The sequence below is a fragment of the Ailuropoda melanoleuca genome, chromosome 5 (assembly GCF_002007445.2).
Source record: "Ailuropoda melanoleuca isolate Jingjing chromosome 5, ASM200744v2, whole genome shotgun sequence".
NCBI lineage: Eukaryota > Metazoa > Chordata > Mammalia > Carnivora > Ursidae > Ailuropoda > Ailuropoda melanoleuca.
Window position 1 is genome coordinate 84,774,449 of NC_048222.1, and position 27,982 is coordinate 84,802,430.

Here is a 27,982-nt window from a genome sequence, read left to right on the forward strand (position 1 = left end):
TAATTTATACATTCTTTATGAAGAACATAAACACTTTCTTTTTCATCATACTAATAACAATAAATTTTAGACAGCTATTTTTAAAATATATGAAATTGATGTGTTCCTGAAAGAAGGTTGAATTTTTAGAAAACAATCTTATTTTTCCATTTAGAACCATAACAATAGTAGACGCAAAGGAAAGCCCTTTAGGGGCGCCTGGGTGGCACAGTCAGTTGAGCATCTGACTCTTGAGCATCTGACTCTTGATTTCGGCTCAGGTCTTATCTCAGGGTCCTTGGGATTGGCGCTCAGGTCCCGTACTGCGCTTAGCAGGGAATCTGCTTGAGGATTTTCTCTCTCTCTTCCTTCCCTCTGCCCCTCCCCTGGCGCTCACGCTCTCTCTCTCTCTCTCTCTCTCTCTAATTAATTAATTAATTAACTAATCTTTTTTTTAAAAAGAGAAAGACCTTTAGTATATATCTTTATAGGACATTTTAGTTTTCTGATAAATTTATAACAGTATGCCAGGTAATTCATAATAGTGAACCAAACCTCTTGTGTATTTAACCCATCTTTACAGAACCAAATTTGGTATTAGATTTCTTGTGTTACCAGATTCTGCATGTGGTTTTTATTCCAAAAAGAAAAAAAGGTGCTTCTATAACCAACAATTGTCTAGATCTCATTTAAGCTTTATCACTTCACTGTGCTTTTTGATGTTACTTCTAGACCAGGAAGTACAGCCTAAGAGTTAAGCCTTAGCATCCAAGGTAATAGCAGATTAAATACAGAAATATTTTCCTGTTCTCCACTGTGATGGAGTGAAGAATGAAAATTGGAATGGGAAGGGTTGGTTCCTTCTGAGGGCTGTGAGGGAAGATTCCAGGCTTCTCTCCTTACCTTGTAGATGGCCTTCTCCCTGTGTCTTTTCACATTGTCTAACCTCTGTGCCTTTCTCTGTGTCCAAATTCCCTTATAAATTTTGTAAGGACACCAATCATTGGTTTGGGGGCCAACTCACCTCTGTATGACTTCATCCTGATTACATCTGCAATGTCCCTATTTTCAAATAAGGTCACAGTTATAACTGTGCTATAAAAAGCAGATAAAAATCCAAATTGACAAATCATACTATATTATTCAAATAGCAATAAACCTACTTTTAAAATTTATTTTTAAATTCAGCACAATACTGGGCAGTCAATATCCATTTCTAAAGAAAAATCATTTTTAAAACCCTTGTTTTTATTAGTAAATCTGGGTAAAGAGCTGCTGGCTTTTGAGTTATTTTTGGCCAGGGTTACTGAATACAAACCAAACAGGCACACACAGTCTAACAAATGCCAGTGAATTTACTGAGAAAATAAGACAGAATATTAAAATCTGTTGAAACCATCAGTGCAACACATGGGGAAAAAATAGACCTCAAAACTAAATACAATACAGAAATAGTATACTAAGATGTCAGTGAAAGACCTGCCACTTTGGGAAAAGCAGCTTGTGATGCTGGTAAGCAGTTAAGGTAGCTTTGGTGCGCTCTTACTAGACACTAAAATGAAGGTTCTTAACCTGGGCCTAGAGGAGTGTGTAAAATGCTGCACTATGCACTTGGCGAATATAAGCAGTTGCGGGGGTGGGGGGCATTCATTGCTTTTTAAAAAAGTTTTTACATTATCATATAAGAGGGACGAGACAGATAAGAGGTGACAGATAAGATAGCGAAAGCTGGGCAGTGGCCGGGAATCCCAGTTCTCAGCGCGGCGCTGGTGCGAGGGTGAGCCGGGCCCAACTAGCCGGTCGCTGCTGGGAACGCCGAGCCGGAGGGAGGGGGCGGAGCCAGGGAGACAACGCCCGCCCCCGCGCCTTCGGGACCCCAGGGCGCCCTTGTTTACCTCCGGGCTTTGGACACCCGAGACAAAGGGGGAAGGGAGGGAGGGACCTTCTGAGGGAAACTCCACCGGCGGGAAACGCCTTACTGAAAGTTCGTTAGGTAACACCACACGAGAGGCGCGAACAGCCGCCCTCCCGCGCCCCCGCGCCCCTTCCCAGGTTCCCCGTCACCTCCGGTCTTCCTGGGGTTCTATCCTAGCCTCAGCGATAACGGACGGAGCTGGTCAATCGGCCCGCAGGCCAAGCTCCTCCGCCTCTCTCCATTTGCTATTCTCTGGACGGGACAGAGGAGGCCGTTTGGGGTCACACGGCCGAGCGACTACAGCTCCCAGGAAGAGACAACGCTGTGGGGCCAAGTTGGGGCAGAGGAGAGACACGACCTGGACAGTGGTAGGGGAAGGGGTAGGTCGGTCTACTTGTTACCTCAACACCTGTAAACTGTGCCGCCTCCGACCCCTTAACAACCCTATTTCCCGAGTTGGTATTTTTAAATCTGGCGGGGCTTTCCCTTTCAGGCCAACCACTCCCCCCGTTTACGGCCCCAGCCAGTCAGCGTCAGGCCCGCCATTTTTCAAACCTTTTTCCCGCCGCCAATCAGGATCGAGCAGTACATTCCTCTCCTGACCGGTTCTAACGGGTCTGGGAGTTAACGACCTGGGCGACCCACCGAACCTGCTAGGCTGGGGCTGGAGGGATGGGCCTGGGGAGACATCGGCCAATAGGAGGCCTCCGTAGGGATAGGGCGGGGCCTACGGGAGTTTGAATAATCACCAGAACCAATCAGAGGAGGGGGTGTGGTCTGTGGCCCGGCTCGTCAAGTTGCCGTGGCGCGGAGAACTCTGCAAAACAAGAGGCTGAGGATTGCGTTAGCGATAAACCAGTTCACGCCGGAGCCCTGGGAAGGAAGCGTCTCAGTTGGATCCGGCCTCTCCGCGGGACTCTGAGGAAAAGCTACCACCAGGCAAGAATTCCCTTCAGCCCCTTCGTGTTCGTGGGTCTGCCGTTCCCCCTTTCCTCATAGCCTTCTGGCCGGGTTGGGCACTGTGGCTCTCGGGGTTCGACCCGGCGAGCGGAATCGGGGGTGAGGGCCAGGGGCCGTGGAGGGCGGGCGGCCGGGGCCGGCGGGAGGGCGGGACGCTCGGCCAGGCCTGGTTTCAGTCGTTTTTTGAATGTCGGTCGTGAGGCGACAGCTCTTTGAGTGGGGCCGGCGACGTGGAAGCCGGGGAAACATTTCTGTCAGGAAAAGGGTTTCGACGGCGCCCGCGGCGTTGCCTTCCTCAGCCCGGGCCTGGGCGGAGGGCGGGCGGGCGGCGGGTGGAGGCGTCTCGGGCCTTCGGGAGCGACGCGGTAATCGCGCGTGAGGCGCTCGGCCGCCGCTGTGCCGGTGGGTGCCGGGAGGAGGGTGTGTGCGCGGAGGCGGCCGCCCGGGGCGGGCTGGCGGGGGAGCCTGGCGTCTGCCGCCTTCCTCGCGAGAGGGGGCGGGCGCGTATTTGGGCGGGAAGCCGAGCCCCGCCAGCGTCCACCCACCGCTTCGCTCCCCGCTAGGTAGACGCCGTCTGTCACCATGGGTAAAGGAGACCCCAACAAGCCGCGGGGCAAGATGTCCTCGTACGCCTTCTTCGTGCAGACGTGCCGGGAAGAGCACAAGAAGAAACACCCAGACTCTTCCGTCAATTTCGCCGAATTCTCCAAGAAATGTTCGGAGAGATGGAAGGTGAGAGCGGAATTAGCTACGGGTTTTTCAGGTGTGTTTTTTTTTTTTTTTTTTTTGACTAGGATCCTAAATGAGTAGGTAACTTGTAACCTTCAACTTTGCTACGGTGGTGACTCGCCCAGATATTTTATTTTGAGCTTTGGGTAGATTACCTTAGGTTTTCCTTTACCTCGTTTATCTCCAAGACTAAGACTGCTAAAAGTAAAATGCTGCTAACCAAGGAAAATGTGGCCCTTAAGGATGGTCTTGATGTGGTTTGGATGCCTGTAGCTTGTAGCTTATAGATTTGCTGTACTTTTATTCTTCCTTTCATGCCCATAGACCATGTCTGCAAAGGAAAAGTCGAAATTTGAAGATATGGCAAAAAGTGACAAAGCTCGCTATGACAGGGAGATGAAAAATTATGTTCCTCCCAAAGGTGACAAGAAAGGAAAGAAAAAAGATCCCAATGCTCCTAAAAGGCCTCCGTAAGTTCATTTTCAGATCAAATTGCCCCTTAATTTTCCACTCAGCTTGTTAACTCCGTTGCTTCCTTTCAGGTCTGCTTTCTTCCTGTTTTGCTCTGAACATCGCCCAAAAATTAAAAGCGAACACCCTGGTTTATCCATTGGGGATACTGCAAAAAAATTGGGTGAAATGTGGTCTGAACAGTCAGCCAAAGATAAACAACCATATGAACAGAAAGCAGCTAAGCTAAAGGAGAAATACGAAAAGGTACATTGTCTTAACCTTTTAAAGCCAAGATATTTTCCAAATAAGGATGTTAGAAGTTGGTATGAACTGTAGAATTAGGAAGTTTAGTTAATCTTGTATTTATGGTTGTCAGCTCTATTTGGAGGAGGACTAGTGAAAATTGTACATTTAAGAATATAAGCTAATTGAGAAACTTCCTTTTTTTTGAATGAAATCAGTGTTTGTAGCATTGGTAGATTCCTGCATATAAACTCATTTATAGTTCTGGGTCTCTTAAGTTTTAAGAACTAACTTGTTTTATGTGGATGTACCTAAAATTTGAGAGGGTGGGCAATGTGAGGTAAATGGACATCGATAGTGAAAGTTCTGACATCTACAACCTCATCATTTCACTTCATGAGCTTTCTAAAGCCTAGAGAATAAATGCTCTCAAAACCGAGTTTAGACTCTGAATCCTCTTTGGACAGTCATCAGGGTTATTGGTCAATAATCTTAGATTGTTTACAACTTAGTGGTTTTCACAGTTGAGTAATGACACCGGATGCTGATTTTATTTTTTGACAATATTTCAGGATATTGCTGCATATCGTGCCAAGGGCAAAAGTGAAGCTGGAAAGAAGGGCCCTGGCAGGCCAACAGGTTCAAAGAAGAAGAATGAACCAGAGGATGAGGAGGAAGAGGAAGAGGAGGAAGAAGATGAAGATGATGAGGAAGAGGAGGAAGATGAAGAATAAATGGCTATCCTGTAATGATATATGTGTGGAGTGTGCGTGTGTGCTCAGGCAATTGTTTTGCTAAGAATGTGAATTCAAGTGCAGCTCAATATTAGCTTCAGTATAAAAACTGTACAGATTTTTGTATAGCTGATAAGATTCTTTGTAGAGGAAATACTTTTTTAAAAATGCAGGTTGTAGCTTTTTGAGGGGCTACTACATACAGTTAGATTTTAAAGCTTCTGATGTTGAATGTTTCTAAATATTTAATGGTTTTCTTAATTTCTTGACTTGTGTATTGTAGCACAGCAAACTTGTAGGAATTAGTATCAATAGTAAATTTTGGGTTTTTTAGAATGTTGCATTTTGTTTTTTTAAAAAATTTTTTGTAATAAAATTATGTATATTATTTCTATTGTCTTTGTCGTAATGTGCTAGGTTAATTTTCACTTTAAAAATACTTAAGGTCTGGAACCACATCAACTTTTTCTTGTATTTCTGCCTAATAGTTCTCAGACACAGTTGATGGAGTAAAATGTTTGGTTAAAAGAAAGTTAAACATGCCCTTACTCTAATTTACAAAGTATTCTTTAAGAAATAGATCTGGAATTTAATGAATTTCTAAAGTCGGTGCAGTTTTACAAAATGAGTAAGTTTTTTTTATTCATTTATTACTTGTTCCTTGGGTTTGTTTTTGTTTTTTTTTTTTAACTGACACTATCTTTAGGGAAACTTTCTCTTTAATATGAGGCAGAGGAGCTAATACAGTGAGTATATACCTAAAAACAAATTTTTAAAAACATCATTAGTAACAGGTTGAATTTTCTGTTGATTATGAGCTAGTTCAAGGTAGAATACTGGAATGAATTTGGAGTTATATCTTTAAAAATTAGTATGGTTTTAAGCTTTAGAATTTTGGATAACCTTAAGAAAACATTCGATGTGGTTATTGTGATTTGCCATTACTAAATTTCACTAGGATTTATATTTATTGGGGGAAGCAACTAATTTGAGAAATGCTCCTTTGAGGGAGCAGTTGCTTCTTTTTGAATTAGGATTACGCTTTTGAATAGTTACCAGAGGCTTCTAGTGAAAGTCAACCTCTTTTGGTCAAGTGGTGACAGAAGAAACCTATTTGTTGATAGTTTCATAATTAAACCTGACAATCCTAATTATCACGTTTTAAAATATTCAAAATTCTTATTACCTAACTGTGGAAGTTTTGGTTGTTTATTTTATGCCATATTTGAATAAGTATTTGATATTAAACAGGAAATACCAAAATTTTGTTAAATGGAAGTGAGGTATTAGCATAATAACCAGAGCAAATAGACTAAAAATCTGCAGACCTCTAATTGGCCACCTTAGTCTTATTCCAGTAATTGCACATTTAAATTTGGAGCTTTTGCTGATCAAAATGAAAAAATTAATATTTTAAAAGATAATTTCTGGTATTAAGTGGCTTAATAGTGCCAAAAAATTAGGGTAGTGTATTTTAAAGACATAATCCAGGTCTGGATCCCAGTTCCCCAGCACTATAAATACTAGCTTTATGAACTTTAGTTTTGACCTTATATCTCGCCATTTGTAATATGGGGTCAGTACCCACTTCACAGTGTTTTAATGTTAAAGGAGAAAGTTAAAAAACTACCCAAAGCACTACCTAGTGCGTAAAGAGATTTTAAATGGGAGTTGCTAAAATTGAAATAGGGTAAAAGTCTTGTTTCCTTCAGGATTTGTAAATCTGAATTTCTAGACCCATGAGGCAGATGTATCAGACTTCTTGTCATCTTTTTGGGACTGCTTTAATTTTCTTTATATAAAACACTTGAATGTGTCTAAGCTGAGAACAACTCATTAAGAGCTGCTCTAGAGTAAGTTCAGGATTTAGGGTGAGTAATGTTGGATATTTTTAAGTGTAGATCGAGATTTCCAATCTCAAAGATTGTATCAGCAAATTTTCATGACTAGTTTACTTCAAGGAATGGTTCTGTTGGAAAGCACGGAAATAGGGGTAAGAATTAGGTTCCATCCCAGACCAGCTGTTTATGAAAACTCCCCTTTTTTTTTCTTTTAGGAAATATGTCATATCTTTGTGATACAAAATGTAAAACAGCTATGTAGTGGGTAGTCCATCCTTGATTCCCAACTACCTGGTTCTAGAACCCAGGAGGCAACCACAATAGTATATAATTTATCCTTCAGGAGAGATTTAAGCACAAAGCATATTTATATATTTATATATATAAACTAATACTTTAATAGTTATATATGTAAATACAAATATATGATGCTTTGTGCTTATATATAAAATTGTATTTTTATATATAATTTTTTATAATTTTATATATAGTAAATACAAATAAATACACAATATTTTTATATATAAATACTACACAAGTGGAAGCTTTCTATATGTATGCTCTGCCCCTTATTCTCATTTTAGAAAATGTTCTGTCAGTACAGTACAACAGAGTGACACTTTCAATAGCTAGCTGCATAGTATCCCATTGCTTGGATCATAATTAAATCAGTTCCCTAAAGGTAGGTGTGTTTTTTTATGAGCAATAATTGCAATGCATATCCTTATATATAATTTCAAAAAATCTTAACAAAAATTTTAAGTTTGTACATTTTAACATTTGATGATTATAACCACCAAAACCTGTACAGTTGACCCTTGGAAAAAATGGGGCTTATGGGAGCTAAATCCTGCCCCTCATGCAGTCGAAAATCTGCATATAACTCAACTTCCCAAAAACTTTACTAATAGCCTGTTGACAAGAATCTATACTGGTAATATTGTCAGTCAACACATACTTTCTGTGTTATATATATTTTATATTGTATTTTTGAAGTAAGCTAGAGAAAACGATAGAAAATCATTTAAGAGAAAATACATTTACAGTACTGTACTGTAAGAAATCCACATGTAAGTAGACTGCACAGTTCAAACCTACTTTGTTCAAGCGTCAACTGTACCTGGTATATGCTGGAAACCTCTTAACATTTTGTTAACTTAGTAAAGCCTGCCAAAATTGGTCTCAATAGAAGTACTACTACATACTCCACAGCAATGAATGTTTTAGAGTGTCTGTTTCCTCATCTCAGCAACATAATTGTTATCAAACTTTTTAATCTTTGCTGTTTTGATTTATAAAAAAAATGGTTCCTCCTGTTACAACTTGAGCATATTTTTATGTTTAAGAGCCATTTGTTTCCTGTGGTCTTCTGTCTCATGGGTCTCTGTTAGTGTGGAGATTAAGGAAAGTGACCCTTTGTGACTTGAATTGTAAATATTTTCGTCCTTGTCATTTGCCTTTTGACTTTATGATGTTTTCTTTATGCAAAGTTTTATGTGGGCAATTTTATTCTTTAGTGGTTTTGGGAGGCCTTTCCCACTCAAAGATTATAAAGATTATCTGCTTTCCTTTAAAAAATAGTATTTAAATCTGATCCTCCTGGAATTTAGTTTGGTGAAAGACTCAGGTAGGGGCTCAAATGTCTCTCCAGATGGCAGCTACTACTTTGGTCTTTTTATTTGAAAAAGCTGGGTTAGGAGAGCCTAAGGTTTCTTACATATTGGTGTAGTCAATTGCAAACTTGCTCAATAGATGACAGTATGCCTTTTTGTATTTTGTTTTTTAACAGCATTATTTACTGTAAGTAGTAAATCATAAGCTTGTCTTAGACTAGTACAAATATAGCATTATCTTAAACCTGACTATTACCACATATGCCACTAAAAATGTTTTACAAAGCAATTATTTTATTTCTTGGGGAATAGCAAGAAGAAATAAAACAGCTGTTAGGTCACTGCACAAGATCCAGTCCTTTTAAAAATAAAACATCTCTAGAAATAACCCATTTTTGGACTCATTCTCATGAGATCCCTATTGGAGACGATGGCATTTTCAGAGAAAGATAGGATATTGGCAGGAAATGCGAAGATCTATATAGAGTGTAGACAGGGAAAAGGGCTGGATGTGGTAAAGTGATGAGCATCCAAGAAAGTAAGCTCTATGAGGGCAATTTTTAAAAATTTTGTATAACGCTCTCTACTCTGTGCCAGAAACGTAGTAGGTACTCTATATTATAAACAAAAATGCCCAGGATAAAGAGGGCAGCTACTATTTAGCTCAGTCCTGTTGTTGGATGGAAGTGTGGGTCTAGGATTCCCAGATATCCCAAATTTTCAAGTGGAACCAGAAATCTAGATATTTTTTAAAAAGTGTAATCTGAATCATAAATGTTGGCAATGAATTCAAATGTCGGGTTCAAAGAAAAACGTCTACAGGTAAGATTCTACCCAAGGGTTACCAGTTTGCCATCTGTAAATTAAATAGGTAAATAAATGTAAGATCATTGATAATATTTGAGTTAGGACTGTTGATAGGTTTATATGCCTTCCAGGTAAGCATTGTTTTCATAGTTGCATAAGAAACTTCTCACCCTGACTGGAAAGTCCTCTGACTTCTTTCCTGTAGTAAATGTACATACAGATGTTGTTTCTGAGGTCTTAGTGGAATTTCATTGTGCTCCTGGGCCTCTCTCCAGGATTTACAGTGCTGACTTTTCCTTTAGTGAGCCTCATCCTAGGAGTTACCGTATCTATAGAATAGTGGGCTCAGGAGCACAGATCATCACATTTAAAGAGGAGAAAAACAACTTCTAAGCAACATGGAGCGTCAAACTTCAGAACTGGAAATGATCTTTATATCAACCAATCCAGTCTCCTTCCTTCAGGAAGACATGCCAAATATCCTAGGGCAGCAGGTAAGATAATAAAACACTAACTCACTTACATTTGTTATTTGATTATTTGATTCTTCACATTTTTCCGATAAAGATGAGGTGGCTTATACAAAGGATAAATTAAAATACAGACAGGGAGCACCTGCTGGTTCAGTTGGTAGAGCATGCGGCACTTGATCCTGGGGTCATGAGTTTGAGCCCCACATTGGGCATGGAGATTACTTAAGAAAAAATACAAAGGGAAAAACAAGGTTGTGAGGGAGATTAAGAGTGAGAAGATGAGTTACACTTGGGACTTGGATTAGAGTTGAATAGGTCTCTATTTCTTACTGGTTGGTAACAGACAAATCATATAACCTTTCAATTTCCTCGTCTATAAAATTAGAAATTTTGAGGATTTTGAGGATTAAATGAGGCAATATATTTAAGACACTCATCTGAGTGGCAAGTGACAGTAAATAATAAATGTTAGCTAAAAGTATACATACCAATATGTATGAGTTAAGATAGTTGCTATGGTAAGAGTATGCTGAGATTTTTTAAATCATTTTATTTTTTTTTCTCTGATAAGTGTAGTCTTTAATCCTCATCTCCTATTTCACCCATCCCTCTACCCATCTACCCTCTCACAAGCTTTAGTTCGTTAAGAGTCTGTTTCTTGGTTTGTCTCTCAATATTTTTCCTTTGCTCATTTGTTTCTTAAATTCCACATAACAAGTGAGATTATATGGTATTTGTCTTTCTCTGACTTAATTTTGCTTAGCATTATACTCTCCAGCTCCATCCGTGTTGTTGCAAATGGCAAGATTTCATTTTTTTTTAATGGCTGAGTAATACTCCATTTTACACACACACACACACACACACACACACACACACACACCCCCACCCCTTTATCCATTCATCTGTCGATGAACACATGGACACTTGGGCTGCTTCCATATCTTGGTTATTGTAAATAATGCTGCAATAACTATAGGGGTGCATGTATCCCTTTGAATTAATGTTTTGGTATTTTTTGGGTAAATAGTTGTATGATAATTGGATTATAGGGTAGTTCTATTTTTAATTTTTTGAGGAACCCAGTTCTGAGATTTTTGACCCTCAAAGTAGAGAGGAAAACTATATTACATGGAAAATACAAATAGAAATTCCTCCAACATGGTTCTGAAAGTACTGATAGTGAAGTTCTTTATGTCCTTGACTTGATGTCCTTGTTATGTTCTTGACTCCCAATGCTAAATTTGAACTTGGACAAGTTATTTAATCTATCAATCACATATAGATGTGTGACTTCGTGTATGTTTTAGTTGCCTTTAATTTTACAAAAAGTATTTGCTGGTCATATCTTGGGAATTGCCCTCTTCACTTAACATTATCCTACTAACTTGTTTCTAACTACTTCATGCTCATTGCTGTGTAATATTGATGAATGTTTAGGTTGTTCTTGGAGGTTTTGCAATTGTAAATGGCAGTGCTATAGAAATTCCTGTACCAATTTCCTGGTATTCAAGTGCGCTCCCCTCCAGTAACCTTCCCTGTGAATTCCAGCTGTCTCAGCAGCACCAAACTCTACTCTCTGTCTCCTCAGCTCACCGGTATCACCACTGTTTGAGCTCCATTTTCCTTTACCATGATCACAAAAGTTTTCCCAGACGGACAGACAGACATGGTAAACCTGGGGTTCACCTTGCATGTTTCCTTTCTCTCAAGTATCACAGTCTGCTTTGCCTATTATTCAATTACTCAAAACAGCCCATATATTTTATCCAGTTTATAGCTGTTTAGGACAGCAGGGTAAGTCCAATACCAATTACTATGTCATGGCCAGACATGGAAGTCTATGCAGTTCAATTTTCTACTAAAAGTTTTAGTTTTGCTTTGTACATTTAAGGATTAATACAGTTGGAGTTTATTTGCCCATATCAAAAACCTGAGAAATTTCATTTAAAAGTAATTTAAGGACATGATCTCAAAAACATTCTTCAAGATGCACTTAGTTATATCCAAGCGTTAAATTAGACCACTAAAAACTATATTTTACACATGCTATATAAATGATGTGAGGTAGAGATCATTTATTGCCTTATGGATAAACATTTTACCCCCAATTTAAGAAGCAACATAACTTCTGAGCTTCATTTCTTCATTTGTAAAGTGTGGGTAATGTCATCTCATATATGAAACAGGTACACACAGGTAGACTTTATATAGGGTTTGCAGTGTAGGCCATCTTCTGATTAAAAACAAATTTTAAGCCCTTGAAACCAGATAATAACAGCTAATATTTATATTACCCTGACTATATGCCAGGAACTATCCTAAGCATTTTATGTATATTCATACAATCCTAATAAAATCCCACAAAATAAATATGCACTTATTTTCCCTGATTTGCAAATGGGAAAATTGAGGTACAGAGTTTAAATAACTTTCCAAGGTTATAGGAGTAATTTGTAGTGGAACAGAGATTGAAAATAGACTGGTCCACCATACTATATTCATTCAGATGAGTAGATTGTAACATCATTCTATTATGAAAATAAGGAGCCCTCCCCATCCCACCTCTGCTCAGATGTGGGCTCAATTATGGACATTTCAAAATCTTAAAAATGAGAAATGCAAAACAATTATTAGATTTAGTTTAGAGTCCATCCTTCCTTTAATCTCAATTCCAGGAAAGAGTGGTCCACAAAAACCATTCTCTGTCCATTTTCCTGCAACTGACTGATTCTAATGAATGACATGCATTTTCATAGTGCTTGATACTTTTTAAATCTTTCACATGGATTAATTTTAACGTACCCAAATGACTGGCCTACTAGGGATCTGGCTCAGATCAAGTACTTACCACGTTTTCCACTGAATTATAAGTGCATATTTTTTTTTTTACAAAGTTAGATTCTGTCAGAAATGAAATAAATTCCAAAATCCCTGTGAGACTGTATCTTAAGAAATAAGTGAGCCCCTGTTTACTCGTCTGGTCTTATGTGACTTTTTCAAATTTCTTTGGTATAGCAGCTGAGAATTAGAGGATATGACAATAGCCAAGTCAACTGAGAGAAAGTTTCCCAAATCAACACTGAGACTTACTGGAATGTCAGCAGCCCTATCTTCTCCGTCACATGTTTTGCCTCAAGGTCCTACGGCCTGTTTCTGTTTTTTGGTAGGCTTCTTTTCTCTCTATTCACTTGATCTGTCAGGTTGTAGAGTTTTGACCTAAAGAAATTTTTACTTTCAACAGGCAATTCTATAATAGAATATACTGCCAAGAAAGATATATGTTGCTGGGGTGGTTTTTTATAATTGGATAAGTGACTTCAAAAAAAAATTGTTATATATATAGGCAACTAGAGACAAAAATAAACTTTTATGTTTCCTTCCTACAGATAAGTAAGCTCCAAGTATTCCAAGCATATTCTAAGCAGAATTATAACCAATATTCAAGCACATACTCAACATATAACTATAGTATAAGATATTTTAGCTATTATGTTAGTGTATTTTATAAACAAAATCAAGTAATTATTTCAAGCATGCAGTGTTTGGATTTAGAAATGATTACAAATACTGAAAAAAACTCGTGGATTAAAATACAGTATTTTATTTTTTTTCTCACCTAAAAAACAAGCAACCCAGAATTAAGATATACATAAACTTCTCAAATTTGTCCCTAATAAAATTTGAATATTTATACAATTTCTACAGAAACATACAGTGTATCAAAATCTGCATAAATCAAATTTATAAAATGTGTAGAAATGCATAGTGATATTATCAACTTACAAAGCAAGGATATGGGAATTATTTCCAAAGCAGCCTACAGTAGAAAATAGTCATATGGCAGCAGCTTCTAATGTTTTTCATGTTTGGTAAGGTTTCCGATTTCAATATGTAGAATCATTTTCATAGAGTATCAACGAATTGCACAAAATACCCATTTAAAATTTACATGCACACTTTATGTGCCACCTTTCTTAGGCCTATGCATAGTTAACAAGGTTATAATCTATTCAACAAGGAAAATGGAGCCTATTTGCAAAGACACAAGTAATTAAAGTACCAATTCTCTTAGTTTCCTTTTTATAATTGATTTATTTTGCAGTTGTATAAGCATATATAAATGTATTCCTTTTTAAACATCCCTAGAGATGAATGAAAGTTAAAATGGTTGATCACAGATCAGTAGCAAAATATAAATTGACAATTCAAAATTATAAATAAAACTCTGTTCAGGATGTTTAACTCTGACTCTCCAAATTTAAGAGCTAAGCTTGGAAGAAACAAATTTGTAGGCTTTTCTTCTAAACAAATGTAGATTTTTTTTTCTTTCCTTTTTTAAGCTTTAATTAAAAATAGTTCCCTCTGGCAGTAGTTTGTGAAATTCCTTTCATTGTAATGATATCATGATTACAGGATCAAAAATGTGTAATTTACTTGCCATTCCCCACTTCATCAGTTTTTTTCTTTTTTCTTCTTTTCTTTTTCTCTTTTTCTTTTCTTTTTTTTTTTTTTGCACTCAGTGTAGCATTTTAATATTTTGGGTAACAAAAGACTATTATTTAGAAATTAAAATTTAATTGACCACTTGCACTATTTTGTTTTCCTATAGTAGGTACTATCTTAATGTTGAAATCCAAACAAGTCTTCTTTTCACTGGAAAAATACTAATAGAAATAAGCTTTCTAAAAAAAAAAAATTAAGAAATACTAGGGAACTAACACCTAACCTAACAGAAGTTCGTATTTGTTAATGAACTGTATTTTTAAATAGCCATTTTTTTTTTTAATTTAAAAAAATGTGCAGGGGATTTCATTTGGATGAAGAGATACAAGAAACATCCATTCACTCTTTGCTTCAGCGGTTCCACAGCTTAGGTTGTAACTCACAGGAGGTTTGTTAAGGCTTAATTAAATAAGGGCTTGGAGAGTCTTACCTTGGTTAGAATGAACCTTGGATGTGTCTACAGTGGTATTTGGTTGTTTTTGTTACCCCCACACTTCAAGATTTCAAAACTGAGAATTAATTCTCTGTAGTGACAGGTATTAGGGAAAAGTAAATCCCAGATGTCAGTGGATAATTTTTCTCTGGTTGGTGGACCCCCTTTGCTATCTTAGGAGTCAGTATCAACAGAGAGCGCTGGGAATGCCAGCGAGTGAGGGAATTAATGCCAATCTTCAACTCATGAAATAGCCTTGGATGTTCTATACTGTCTTTTCTTTTTCAAGCCATACAACATTCAATTTCAGAATAAATGGTAGCACATAAATTCATTTTTGAGTAGTGAAAGTATTCCTCATCCAGATGACAATTCCATCATTACCATCCTATAAATTTCATCAAAAGCTCTTGAAATATATACTGAGAAATGAAAGAGGCACTAAATGTGTTGAAATTCACCTTTCAAAAAAGCAGCATGACTGTGAAGGAAGGCCACCTTGGCTAAGAACCTGTGGCAGTGCTTCATAAAGATGTAAAATTAAATAAAGACACAACAGGTTGATAATCACCAAGTTATATATGAAAGTCTGGTTACTCCAACCTTTTTTTCAAGTGTGTTTTAAAAAAAAAGATAAAATCAAACTGCCTTTCAGACCCCTGAGTGTAATCCCAAAGAAGACAACAATGCTTTTAACTCTGTTCTAAATAAAACAGAGCTAAACGCACAAATTACCAACATCATCTTAAAACAAAACAAAAAAAGATGTAAACATCTACAAAGTTTAAGGTAAAAGCAGTTTTGTAAACAGTAACTGCAGATGATAATGTTATTGTAAAATCACAGTTTATCAACGTCCTTCAAACTGATCCGGAGGTTCTGGGTTTGGAGCTGTACAGAGTTAATAATAGTTGCAGCAGGTTTCAGGCGGTTTTCAGTCCTGTATAAATTTATGTGTCAGTAGGTAGGTTATTGGTTTCTTTCATTCTTTCTAAACACTATGGATGTTGTTCATTTCCCACTTTTGAGTCATTTTACTGGAGTCGCAATCAGAGATGAACACTTGATGGAGGACGTCGGAACGATCTAAGCACTTTCCTGAAGGAATGTGAGTAAATCTGTGCAGGCTCTGGAAAACAAAGGACAAAGGAATTTTAAGTTTGTACTTCTTTTGGTATCACTGACATTTGAAGTCATCACCTGGCTTTCACAAGAAGAGAATTCAAGCAAATCGGACAGGCTTATTAAACCAGCCATACCTCGGACTTTGGATTATTCCTGACTGCCAGTCTTCTAAGCCCTTTTCCTGTTAAGTCCTAATGTACTGCCGGTACCTCAAATTCAATGGTATACAAACTTCAATTCACTGTCGTCCCCTCCAAACCTACTTCTTCAGTTCCCACCGTGGCTGATGGCAGTACCATCCTTCCAGGCCTCAGAACAGAGGCACTTCGTGCTACACCTTCCTTCCTTCGTTCAAATTGTAGCAGTCACTGAGGACTGATATCTGCAACGTCTCTGATCTCTATCCTTTCCCAGACCCACTGTGTAGGCCTTAGGTTAGCCCTCATCCCCTGCTGTAAATTTCTTTAATATAGCTCAGGGCTTCTCATACTCGCAGTCCTCAGAGACTATCTAAGATTGGGTCTGAAACGCCAAAACTATATAATAATACAAAGACCCCATTTGCCTTTTTCATTGCACTGACATTTACATTGATGGTGCAAAAGCAATGGCAGGTAAAAATGCTGGGGCCCTAGCATAAATCAAGCAGTGACGTAAGTGTGCTAGTTGTCTCATTATTCATGGCCATACATCCACAGCTAAAAAAGAAAATGCTAGTTTTACTTAAAGATGTCTGTTGAAACAGTAAAACTTACTAGTTTTATGAAATCTTGACTCTTGAATATACCTTTTTTTAAAAAGATTTATTTATTTTAGAGACAGAGCGAGAAACAGTGTGCAAATGAGGGGAAGGGACAGAGGGAGAGAATCTCAAACAGACTCCCTGCTGAACACAAAGTCTGCTGAGGGGCTCAGTCCCATGACCCTGAGATCATGACCTGAGCTGAAACCAAGAGCCAGACGCTTAACCAACTGAACCACCAAGGTGCCCCTACCCTTAAGTATACTTTCAAAAACATTCTAAGATGAAATGGAAAGTGTGCATAAAGCACTTCCATATACTGAAGTACAGTGCTTATCGGAAGGAAAGCACGTGTACACTTGTTTGACCTCAGAGTTCGACTAGCCGCTTTTTTCATGTAACGTCATTTTGACTTGAAAGGACTACTCTGAAAGGACAAACTATGGTTATTCAAACTTGGAACTGGGCAGACTTTCTAGAGAATGAAGCCTGTCACTTAAAAAAAAAAAAAAAAGGGAACACTAATCTGACAGTATTTGTTGCCACTGATAGAATTTGACTTTTTTTTTTTTTTAAAGCTTTTATTTATTTATTTGACAGAGAGGCAGCAAGAGAGGGACCACAAGCAGGGGGAGTGTGAGAGGAAGAAGCAGGCCCAATGCCGGGCTCGATCCCAGAACGCCAGGATCACGCCCTGAGCCAAAGGCAGATGCTTAACAACTGAGCCACCCAGGCGCCCCTAGAATCTGACTTTTCAAGCAAGAATTAGAGTTGTGGAAAACGTGTACCCACCACCATGAACTTGACAGCTTTACCAAGAAATCAGTGGTTGTATTTGTGATTTTTTGACACTGTTTAATGAAATGTGTCAACATTTCATAACTGAAGATCTACATAACTTAGTGAGCCAATATTTTCCAAACAAGCAATGCATGATGTTACAAAAGCAGACATGAGTAAAAGATCCTTTTGGGGTGTAAGACAGACCAACGGATTTTAATGTAACATAGGGTAATATGTTCACTGGTATGGTTCTACAGTGCAAAAAAAACACAGTTATCTGAAAAGGCTATTAAATTAATCCTCTCTTTTCTAACCGAATGTTTGAGGTTAGATTTTCCTCATATACTTCAACTAAAACAACATATCACATCGAATTGAATGCAGAAGCAGTATGAGAATCCAGCTGTCTTCTATTAAACCAGACATTTAATCCTAGATTTCTAGGGATTTGCAAAATCATAAAACAATGCCATTCTTCTCACTTTTTGGAAAAATAGTAATTCGTTATTCAAAATTATTTATATTAACATGTAGTAGGGTTATCACTAACTTTTACATGAATTAATACATAAGTACAAATACAATACGAATACATGCTTACAAAAATTTCTCAGGTTTAATTTGCAATTCAGAAAATATTTTTAGCTATGACCTAGATAAATAAAATTTGTTGGGGGGGGGAGGGTCTCAGTAATTTTCAAGGGTGTAGAGACAATCTAGAGACCAGAAGTTTGAGAACTGCAGACTGAGCTGATCTGCTTATCAGTCCATATTTCACAATGTTCCTGGAGTTACTTTCCTGAAAGTATCCACTGTTTCCTCTCACTGGGTTCCTCAAAGTTGTTCACTCTCTAAAACTTACAAAATGAAGTTCAATGTTCTTTCATGTGGACTACAACTTAGGGATACCAAACTAACCCTGAGTCCTAGCTTTACTACACACTTTCATCCCATGCCTTCGCTCACCCAGTTTTTATTCATTGTCTATGAAAAGCCTTTTTCTATCTCAAGATCTGGTGCAATGATACTTCTCTATTAATCTCTCCATTGTTAACCTATGGCATTTTACTTATTTTCATTTTTTTTTTTCTTTTCTGCCATTAGAATATAATGGGTTTTGGCTTCTTTTTGAAGTCACCACATCATCGGGCCCCAAGGAATATTTAGTAACATCTGATGCACAAATGTGTATTCAATGCTACGGCCTTTAAAATATCTAAAACACGTACATTCTGTTTTTTATCCACTAAACTACTTCTGGATGGTAGTTTCTGGTCTGCCTTCGCCTTCGTTTACTGTTTTACTCAGACTATTCTCACTGACCCCCATCATTTATTGCTATTATTCACCTTTCTTTGTGGAAACAAATGCTCTGTTCTTCAGGGTTTATGTTAACCTCCTCCTTCCTGACTTGCTATAGGAAAAAAGTCAGCAACTGACACGGACTTACCACTTCATAGTGATTATCTATGAATGATGATAACTGGGAATATTACGCTGGGTCATAACACCATCACTACAGAGCAAACAAGTGCTTGCATGAGAGACACGGTTTGATCACGGCCACTACATGAGTAAATAAAGTTGAGGGTTGCCAGGGTTCTTTCAGTGTGGGGCAGCTTTCCCAGCTTTGTGTTTCACAATAAATTGATTTAGTCAAGTCTAGACACTGAAGATTATACATAAAGACATTAATATGTTGGAATCTTCAACTCAGCAAAGAACCTGGACTATTCACAGCTGAAAAAGAAAAACTGTGCTTGTGGTGTCAAGTGAGTAACAACACTTGACCTTTAAGGCAGTATTTATCCAGTTGTGATAAAGAAGTGGGAGGGGCGCCTGGGTGGCATAGCAGTTAAGCGTCTGCCTTCAGCTCAGGGCGTGATCCCGGCGTTTTGGAATCGAGCCCCACATCAGGCTCTTCTGCTGTGAGCCTGCTTCTTCCTCTCCCACTCCCCCTGCTTGTGTTCCCTCTCTCGCTGGCTGTCTCTATCTCTGTCAAATAAATAAATAAAATCTTTAAAAAAAAAAAAAAAGAAGTGGAGGCCCAGACTTCCAAGTGTTATTTGTTTGTCTCTATCTCCACCTGCTGGACAACATGAAATATAAATGCAATATTATGGAAATTACATATATGTATGTATATAAACACACACACATATATACATATATATATACATACATATATCAAGATTTATACACCTAAATTCCAGATGGTAGGTATTATTAAAGTGAAACAGCAAATAATATTATTTCAGGAGCTGAAATACACAATACCTTGAAGTACTGCCACTCCTTAAACTCATTCAGATTACAGTGTGTGATCATAACTTTCGATCCATCTGGCCCCTTTGTCAGACACTGGTCATACTGCATGAGCTGATTAGCTTCGTTGATTCGAAAAAGCTATTAAAAAAAGAAAGTAAAGTAACAAGGCACCTTCTCTGCTGATATACATTATTTCAAAAAAAACCTTAACTCATAATTAAACTCAATAACTATCTAATTTTTCTATAATTTTTCTGTATGCTTGGAATTCTGTGTCCAAAGATAGAAACTATGTCCATTTTGATATGAGCGAAGACTCCTGCTAACACTTAAAGGACTATGTTTCTTAGCCTCTTAGATATAGAATGGGTCATCCACACATATTTATTATGTACCAACAGTATGAGCAGATGAAAAAGTGGAAACAGAGCTGATGATGTTTCACAATCTAAATCAGAGATAAGAACAATACCCACATTAGGAAGTAAGAAAATCTATTAGCGCAATAGAGCTTCCCGGCAGTAACATCCTGGCTTATTAGGGGGAAATGTGGAATACTGAACAATACTTGCAAGTAAAATTACTACATGGTTATATACTCACAGAGGAATATATTCTAATATATATATAATATATTCTAATCTATAAGATCTATAAGATCAGACAGAAATCCTAGATTCAGATTGCTTCTGTGAAAACCCAACACTGCTATCATACCCCCATCTAAGTAAATGCTTTAGCACTGTCAGTTTTTTACAGAATGTTTTACTTTACCCAAACAAACAAAATTATCAAATTAAAAAGCAAACAAAACCCCGTGATCAGTAAGACTAGCTGCTCCAAGGCAGCAAACTATAAAAACACGCAAGTATGCTTATTTACCTGATTCCCTCCCATCCTGTGGCAGGGTCCTAGTTCAACAAAGCCTCCGTTTGTCTTCCCCATGCTATCGATGCAGTAAACAGTCTCAAGCCCTCTGATCTACAAAAACGAACAAAGAACCAAAAGGCAGGCAACAGTTTAGCTGTAGTGAGCTCCAGCATCGGAGTAAGAGAGTTTCATGCTAAATACTGCAGTTCAGAGCGGAAATCTGGGTGTGTGTAATGCTAGGTTATGACGGTCTTGTCAGTCTTTGTGGAGCTCAGAGTATACCCGTCATCTCCGAAATCATTTATGGTTTTGAAGTCTGCTCTGGAATGGGCTTACGCCAACTGAGGGCACCAGTCCATAGACTTTGATAAAATACCACAGAAGAAAAAAATTAAAGGATATCATAAAATACAATTCCAGGTTCATGAGAATTCATGTGGATGAGAAGCAAACAGAGCAGTTACCAACCCCCAGTGGTAACAAACACTGACCCTTGATGTCTAGACCAGAATTAAATACGTTAAGGTAACTCTTCCAAATGGCTGCATGACAATTTTGGCAGCTGCCTCCAAGGAGCCCAGGGGGCAAAAGTTACGGCAAACAGGTCAGGCAGTGAGACTCTTCTCTGACTCTGAATAAAATAGGTGAGAAGCACACACAGGGGTTCATCTCTGGAACGCACATTTTGTATACAACTCGCCTTTTTCCTTTTCTGGAAATACTATATATTTGTATCTAAATTATGAATTACTACAGTATTTGGATAAAATGTTTATTCTTTCACTCAGGTGAGCAAATATTGACGGAGCACCTATGACAATAAGTGCTTTAGAAGATACAAGGAGAAAAAATAAATAAATAAATAAATAAATAAATAAATAAATAAATAAATATAAAAAAGAAGATACAAGGAGAATCAAGTCATGGGCCAGGGCCCTCACATCTGTAGGGAGACTGAGGGCTAAACGTCCAGCAGGATGGAGGGATAGGCATGCGGAGAAAGGAGCCCCTTGCCCTGCTTGGAGGGACGCTGAAGACTGTCCCCTGGGAGACATGGGGTTTAAACTGGTAGGGGTTTACCCTGCAATGTGCAGGGAATGCTGAGAAGTCAGGTATAACGTATAGGGGCCAGCGTGGGGACAGAGGTTGAAGGGAAGATATATTTAGGGATGAGCTTATAAATGCAGAAGAGGAAATTCCACCTATTCATTCACTCATGACATTATTTATTCATCAAATATTTGTGTCAGGCATGTTGTAGGCTCTGTTATACCAGAGAACAAAATGGATAAAAGATAAAAGCTCGCTGGGGCAAGTAGCAAGCTTACCTTCTAGGGAGGGAAGGACAGAATATAAGCAAAAAACATAACAAACACGTTTGGAAGTGGTAAGTACCATGGAGAAAAGAAAAAGAAAAGCAAGTTAAAGGTGGGGACTAAGAGGCTTTGGGGGACAGCAGGACAGATTCATACTGAGAAGGTAACATCTGAGCAGTCTTGAGATATATACAATTGACCCTTGAACAATGCGGGGGTGAGGGGCGCCAACCCCCTGCACAGTCAAAAACCTGTATATAACTTCTGATATCCCCAAAACTTAAATTACTAGTAGGCTATTGTTGACCAGAAGCCTTAACAATAACAAACATTCAGTTAACACATACTCACGAAGGCAAAGCATTTCCTGACTCAGAGCCTCCAACCTCACCACTTTCTCTGGAATGCTCTCTCCTGACTCTCTGGTCTATCATTCAGATCTCAGATGAGATGTCACCTCTTCAAAGCAGGCTTTCTTAATCTGTCCCTACACCCTCCTGAACATCACCTGTTTATTTCCTTTGTAGGCCTCACTACCATCTGCCTTTACCTTTCTTGTCCTCCCTGTTGTTGTCTCTCCCCCATTAGCCCAAGGGGAGAGACCTTTCCCCTGATGGAAAGGACCTGCCTGTCTTGTTTCACATCCAGAAGAGTGACTGGCATGTAGCAGGCCCTTGACCAGTAGTTGCTGAATACGTAATTAAGCAATAGTACCTAGATTTGAAAGTTCATGGCACGTTTAATACACCCATGAAGCAGCAGCAAAGGTTGATGGGTGAATAAAATTAGAAATGAGGTTACAAAGGCAAGTCTGAAAAAAACAAATGACAACACCAATGAATGACTTGTCCTGATTTACTTATTTTCAGTTACCATTAATTAATCCATTCATTTGACAAACATTGTTTGAGTGCCTATTGTATATGGGGGTCTCTGCTTTAGTCCACTGGGACACAAAGGTGAACGAGGTCCTGAGCACAGAGACTGGCTGAAGGATAAGCAATTGTGAGTGTTATGAGAACCCGTGGAAAGATCAAGAACTCAGTCTTTCTGATGGAGTGGGGATGAATAAGAAAGGATTTTCAGAACTGGTGCTCTCTAAATTGACAGCAATAGGATAAGCTGGAATTAGTCAGGAAAAGGACTTGGAGGGAGGGGCAGGGAAGGGGCAGGAGTTGCTGCAGGGAGTGGACGGCATTCCAGGATGGAGAGCCGTAAGTCCAAAAGTTGAAAGCAGGGGACACAGTGGTTGGGGGGTCAGGGGAGGTGTTAATGGTTTGGTGGAGAGGTGGGGGAGGGGTTACCGGATAGTTTTTAAGAAACTTTGCTCCAAGAATTCTTCTCTTTCATTCATACGTTTCCATCTCTCTTTGCCTTCTCCCAAACTCAGTCTCCAAACACACACACTTTGAGACCTGAAAACCAGGCGGTACTTACTTCTCCCCATTCAACATTTTTGGGTGGCAAAGGGTAGTGTGAAGTTATGTCATAAGCTATTTCTTCCATGAACCATTTGAAACTTTTGCAGTTGTGATCTTCTCGAAATTTCTTTAGCTCAGATATATCTCCAAATGGTAATGCCTTTGATTCAGGACGACTAGCATAGAAGTAGTCTTTGTATTCATCCCACCAAACTTCTACAACTCTAACATAATTCTGTGAAAAAGGAGATATCATTATGAAAAAGAAAAATACCTGCAATGCCATAAACAGCTCATCTTAAACACATGAAATATGACCAACATATGACAAACTCATTTCAATAGGACCTGATATTTAATTAAACAGATGCAAGCGAGCTAACGATCCAAATATGTCAATTGCTAAGGATAAAATGTCATGCATGTTCAACTAAGAAGTGATAGACACAGAATCTGACATCACCGAGCTGTACAGATCGTATATTCTAAGACTGTATGTTCTATCCACCTTCTAGAGGAAGAAGGTAAAACCCAGAAAGGGTTTAGGAGAGGCTGGCTGGACACGGATGCTCCTTCACCCATAGTCTTTCTATTAGAACCATACTACGAGCATGTGTAGGGAAAAGGCTCATTTCAGAAACCATCAAAAAAAACAGTAGCTTTGTTGAATAAAACACATTTTTTTGCAAGTGGCTTTTTTGGGTCATGTTACGACGATAATAGAAGCATTCTGCTATCACCCAGAATTAACGGGATATTTTCCCCAGTTGATGCACTTTAAGGAAAAGCAATTAAGGGACAATTAAATAAGCTGATGCCGTGGTAACTGACAAAGACCTATCTTCTAAGGTTCAACGGAATGAATGCGTGTGGGCAGGAACGTTATGACAGACTGAGTACACCATCTAGGCCCTGGGTCTTCTACGTAGTTCCTCAGCAGATTTTCTCTACAAAAGGCCAGAGAGTAAGGACCTTTGGCACCGTGGGCCGCACGGTCTCTGCAGCAAGTACTCAGCTCTGCTGTTGTCGTGAGAAGGTAGCTCACGCAACACGCAGACAGATGGGTGTGCTGGTGCTCCCGTATCACTTCATTTACTAAATGGGCCGGATTTGGTCTAAAGGCCATCGTTGCTGAGCCCTGTTTTATATCAGGAGTAGAAAACACCTTGTGCATCAGAAACTAATGATGTACTCTATGTTGGCTAATTGAATTTAAACCAAAAAAAAAAAAAGAAAGAAAAAAAGAAAAGAAAACACCTTGTGTTCAGATTAGGATTCTCTAGGCTATGACTACCAAAGGGTGAACACAGGCATGCTGTTGCAAAAGCCCATGGGTTCCAAAAAAGTGGTATGTGGGGGTATCGTACAAGAACACATAATATTATTGCTAAATATTCTTAATTTTTGCAAAGTCATCCAAAATTAGACAAAGCCCATGTCTTCTAGATACTAATGAACGTGAAGAATTAAGTGTACACACGTAAGGTTACAGCAACACAAAGAAGGAGCATCTCGTTGTTTGGGAGGGAGAAGGCCAGAGAGGCAGCGTGGAGGGGCATGGGATGGATCAGTCTCAAAACAGTGGTTCATTATGTGGGAATGGTATTCAGGACAAGGAGAAACCCAAAAGAAGTGTGACAAATTACGGTACATTTGGATTCCTGCAAGTAGTTTTCCATAACTTAGTTTGTTGTGTTTTGTGAAAATTAAAAAGCATTTAGTGTATACTAAGCACTCAAAAAGCGTTAGCTATTATTATTATTATTCTTTTTTAAGGACTTTGAATTTTATCATTTAGCTGAGAGCCATCAAAAGGCTTTAAGCAGGTACAGATATCAGATATAATTTGCAGGAGAATAACACTGGTGGTGAGTGGAAGACGGACTGCAGGGGGTTGCACCTGATGGCAGAGACCAAGTAGGAGGTCATTTAATATCTGTGGGAGAGAGTCAAGGACCTGTGCGAAGCATAGAAAGGAACGGATTCCAGAGATATGTATGAGGTAGAATCTTCAGGGCTTGGTAAGGTGGGAGGGAAGGGAGGAAAACCACCCTAACATTCCCCCTACATTCCATTCATGGGCAAATAGAGAATATAGGAAAAGGCATTACATTTGAGAAAAAGTTAAAAAATTCGGCTTTGACTACATTGAGTTTGAAATGTCTGAGGGTCATCTAAGAAGGTAATTCTAGGAGACAACTGCCTATTGAAGTTGGAAGCTCAGAGAAGACAGATGAGCTGGGTAAATAGACGTAAGCCACTGGCACACTGTGGTTGGAGTGGATGATGGAGGAAAAAAAAAGTACCTGGTACACTCTAGGCATTTGTGAAGTGTTATATCTATAACGGAGGGTTATATGTATCGGGTCGTTTTTACGATATGTACACTTTACTTTTAGAGTGGATAAAGATTTCCTTCTCATCTCTTTTCCTTTTCCTTGTAGCACAGGCCTTCATGAATCAACATGACTTTTCACTAATTCTTTGCGATTGTGGGTCCAACTCCAAGGGCAGGTTCTTTTCCTGCAACGCCATTCAGGCCTGGCGTTAATTTGGTGCTCTTTGTTATATCGCAGATATTTTAATCTCATCTCCTCTTATAGCAGGGGCTCCATTTGGCCACTTCTATGATAAGTTGGCTAGTTAGAAAAGCTGTTTTCATTCCTAAGACCTTTCCATTTCTGCTTCTATTATCTATCTCCTTTTAAGGAACTGTTCCAAGTTGCATCTACAGCCAGTAATAAACTTCCTTTTGCTTTTGACTTGGTTAAGGGCTCCAGAAAATGAATAGAATCAGACTCCTATGCTCTTAGAATTTATGAAAGCAGCCCAACTAAAGAAACTTCAAAGTTGCTCAGTCAAGGACAGAGAACTTCATCTTCCTAGCAGTGGGACATCTGGCCTCTGTGTGAAGCTTTTCTGCTCTGTCCCTGGTTTGAGGGACAAAAGATATTAATCTTTTGCAAGCATTGTTTGGAAATTTGATTTTGTTTACTGCACAAATGCTTAATGATTAATTTTTTAGACCAAATAAAAATAATATTTTACTCATGTGAGAATAGTAGAAGCTGATATTTTCCTTTCAACTACTTTCCTACAGAGTGGCAGTCTTTTTTGAATTTGTCTGAGATGTCTTCTCATGGAGAACATTCAATATAGAAATCTTAATCAGAATGGGATACAACGAATAATCTTAAAAAATAGTAAGATCCCTGATAAACATAGATGCAAAAATCCTCAACAAAATATCAGCAAGCTGAATTCAACAATATACTGAAAGGATTATATACCATGATCAAGTGGGATTTATTCCAGGGATGCAAGGATCATTCAATGTCCACAAATCAGTCAACATGATAAACCACATTAATAAAAAGAAGGATAAAAATAATTTAATTTTCTCAATGGATGCAGAAAAAGTATTTGATAAAATTCAACACATATTTATGATAAAAATTCTCAACAAAGTGAATATAGAGGGAACATACTTCAACATAATGGAAGCCATATATGACAAGCCCACAAGCTAACATCATACTCAATGATGAAAAGCTAAAACATTTCCATCTAAGATCTGGGACAAGGATGCCACTCTTGCGTGGTCAGTTGGACGTACTGACCACGGCAATCAGAAAAGAAAAGAAATAAAAAGCATCTAAATTGGGAAAGAAGAAGTAAAACTGTTACTATTTGCAGCTGACATGACACTTTACATAGAAAACCCTAAAGACGCTACCAAAAAGCTATCAGAACTAATAAATGAATTTAGTAAAGTTGTAGGATACAAAATTAACATACCTAAGTTTGTTGCATTTCTATACACTAATAATGAACTATCAGAAAAAGAAATTAAGAAAACAATCCATTTACAACTGCATCAAAAAAAATCTAGAAATAAATTTAACTAAGGAGGTGGAAGACCCATACTCCCCAAAACCATAAGACACTGATGAAAGAAACTGAAGGTAACACACAAAAAAAGGGAAAGATACACCACTCACGGAGTGGAAGAATGAATATTATTAAAATGTCCATACTACCCAAAGTAACTGATAGATTCAGTGCAATCTCTATCAAAATACCAATAGTATTTTTCATAGAATGAGAACAAACAATCCTACAATTTGTGTGGAACCACAAAAGACCCTGAATAGCCAAAGCAATCTTGAGAAAGAAGAAAAACCTGGAGGTGTCATGCTCCCTGATTTCAAATTATACTACAAAGTTATAGTCATCAAAACAGTATGGTACTGGCACAAAAACAGATACTTACCTCAATGGAACAGAATAGAGAGTCCAGAAATAAACCCATGCTTCTATGGTCAACTAATCTTTGACAAATGAGGCAAAGGGGAAAAGACAGTTCCTTCAATAATGTTAGGGAAACTGGACAGCTACTTGCAAAAGAATGAAATTGGACCGCTTTCTTCTACCATATACAAAATAAACTCAAAATGGACTAAAGACTTAAATATAAGACCCGAAACCTTAAAACTCCTAAACTAAAAAGCTTCTGTATAGTGAAGGAAATCATCAATAAAATTAAAAGGCATCCTACTGAATGGGAGGATATTTGCAAATGATCCAACCAAACAGGGATTAATAACCAAAATACATAAAGAACTCACATGACTCAATATCAAAAAGCAAAAAACCAATTACAAAACGGGCAGATGACCTGAACAGACATTTCTCCAAAGAAGACAGACACATGACCAACAGACACATGAAAAGCTACTTAACCTCACTCATCATCAGGGAAACACAAATC

The 27,982-nt window shown here is 38.3% G+C and overlaps 2 protein-coding genes across 5 annotated transcripts in view; one reads left to right on the forward strand and one right to left on the reverse strand.

Annotated features, from left to right (window-relative positions):
- Nucleotides 1–2,690: 2,690 nt before the first annotated feature.
- HMGB2 (high mobility group box 2) lies at nt 2,691–5,199 on the forward strand. 2 transcript variants are annotated; one of them, XM_002912667.4, is made up of 5 exons: nt 2,691–2,833; nt 3,418–3,586; nt 3,908–4,053; nt 4,126–4,300; nt 4,852–5,199. In XM_002912667.4, the coding sequence occupies exons 2-5, from the start codon at nt 3,437–3,439 to the stop codon at nt 5,011–5,013; spliced, it is 633 nt and encodes a 210-aa protein (XP_002912713.1). In that variant the 5' UTR covers nt 2,691–2,833; nt 3,418–3,436; the 3' UTR covers nt 5,014–5,199. The 2 variants fall into 2 exon arrangements, with proteins under 2 accessions (XP_002912713.1, XP_019652200.1); XM_019796641.2 differs by having other exon boundaries at nt 2,707–2,833; nt 3,422–3,586.
- An 8,129-nt stretch (nt 5,200–13,328) lies between these two features.
- GALNT7 (polypeptide N-acetylgalactosaminyltransferase 7) overlaps nt 13,329–27,982 on the reverse strand; it is a 138,770-nt gene continuing 124,116 nt past the window's right edge. For 2 of the 3 annotated variants that reach the window (XM_002912668.4, XM_011221325.3), the window contains exons 9-12: nt 23,228–23,446; nt 20,487–20,585; nt 19,614–19,742; nt 13,329–15,815 (exon numbers count right to left, since the gene is read on the reverse strand). In XM_002912668.4, coding sequence (XP_002912714.1) covers nt 15,678–15,815; nt 19,614–19,742; nt 20,487–20,585; nt 23,228–23,446 — 585 coding nt within the window. In that variant the 3' untranslated portion in view covers nt 13,329–15,677. The remainder of the gene's footprint in view (nt 15,816–19,613; nt 19,743–20,486; nt 20,586–23,227; nt 23,447–27,982) is intronic. The other variant, XM_034661381.1, reaches the window with a different exon arrangement.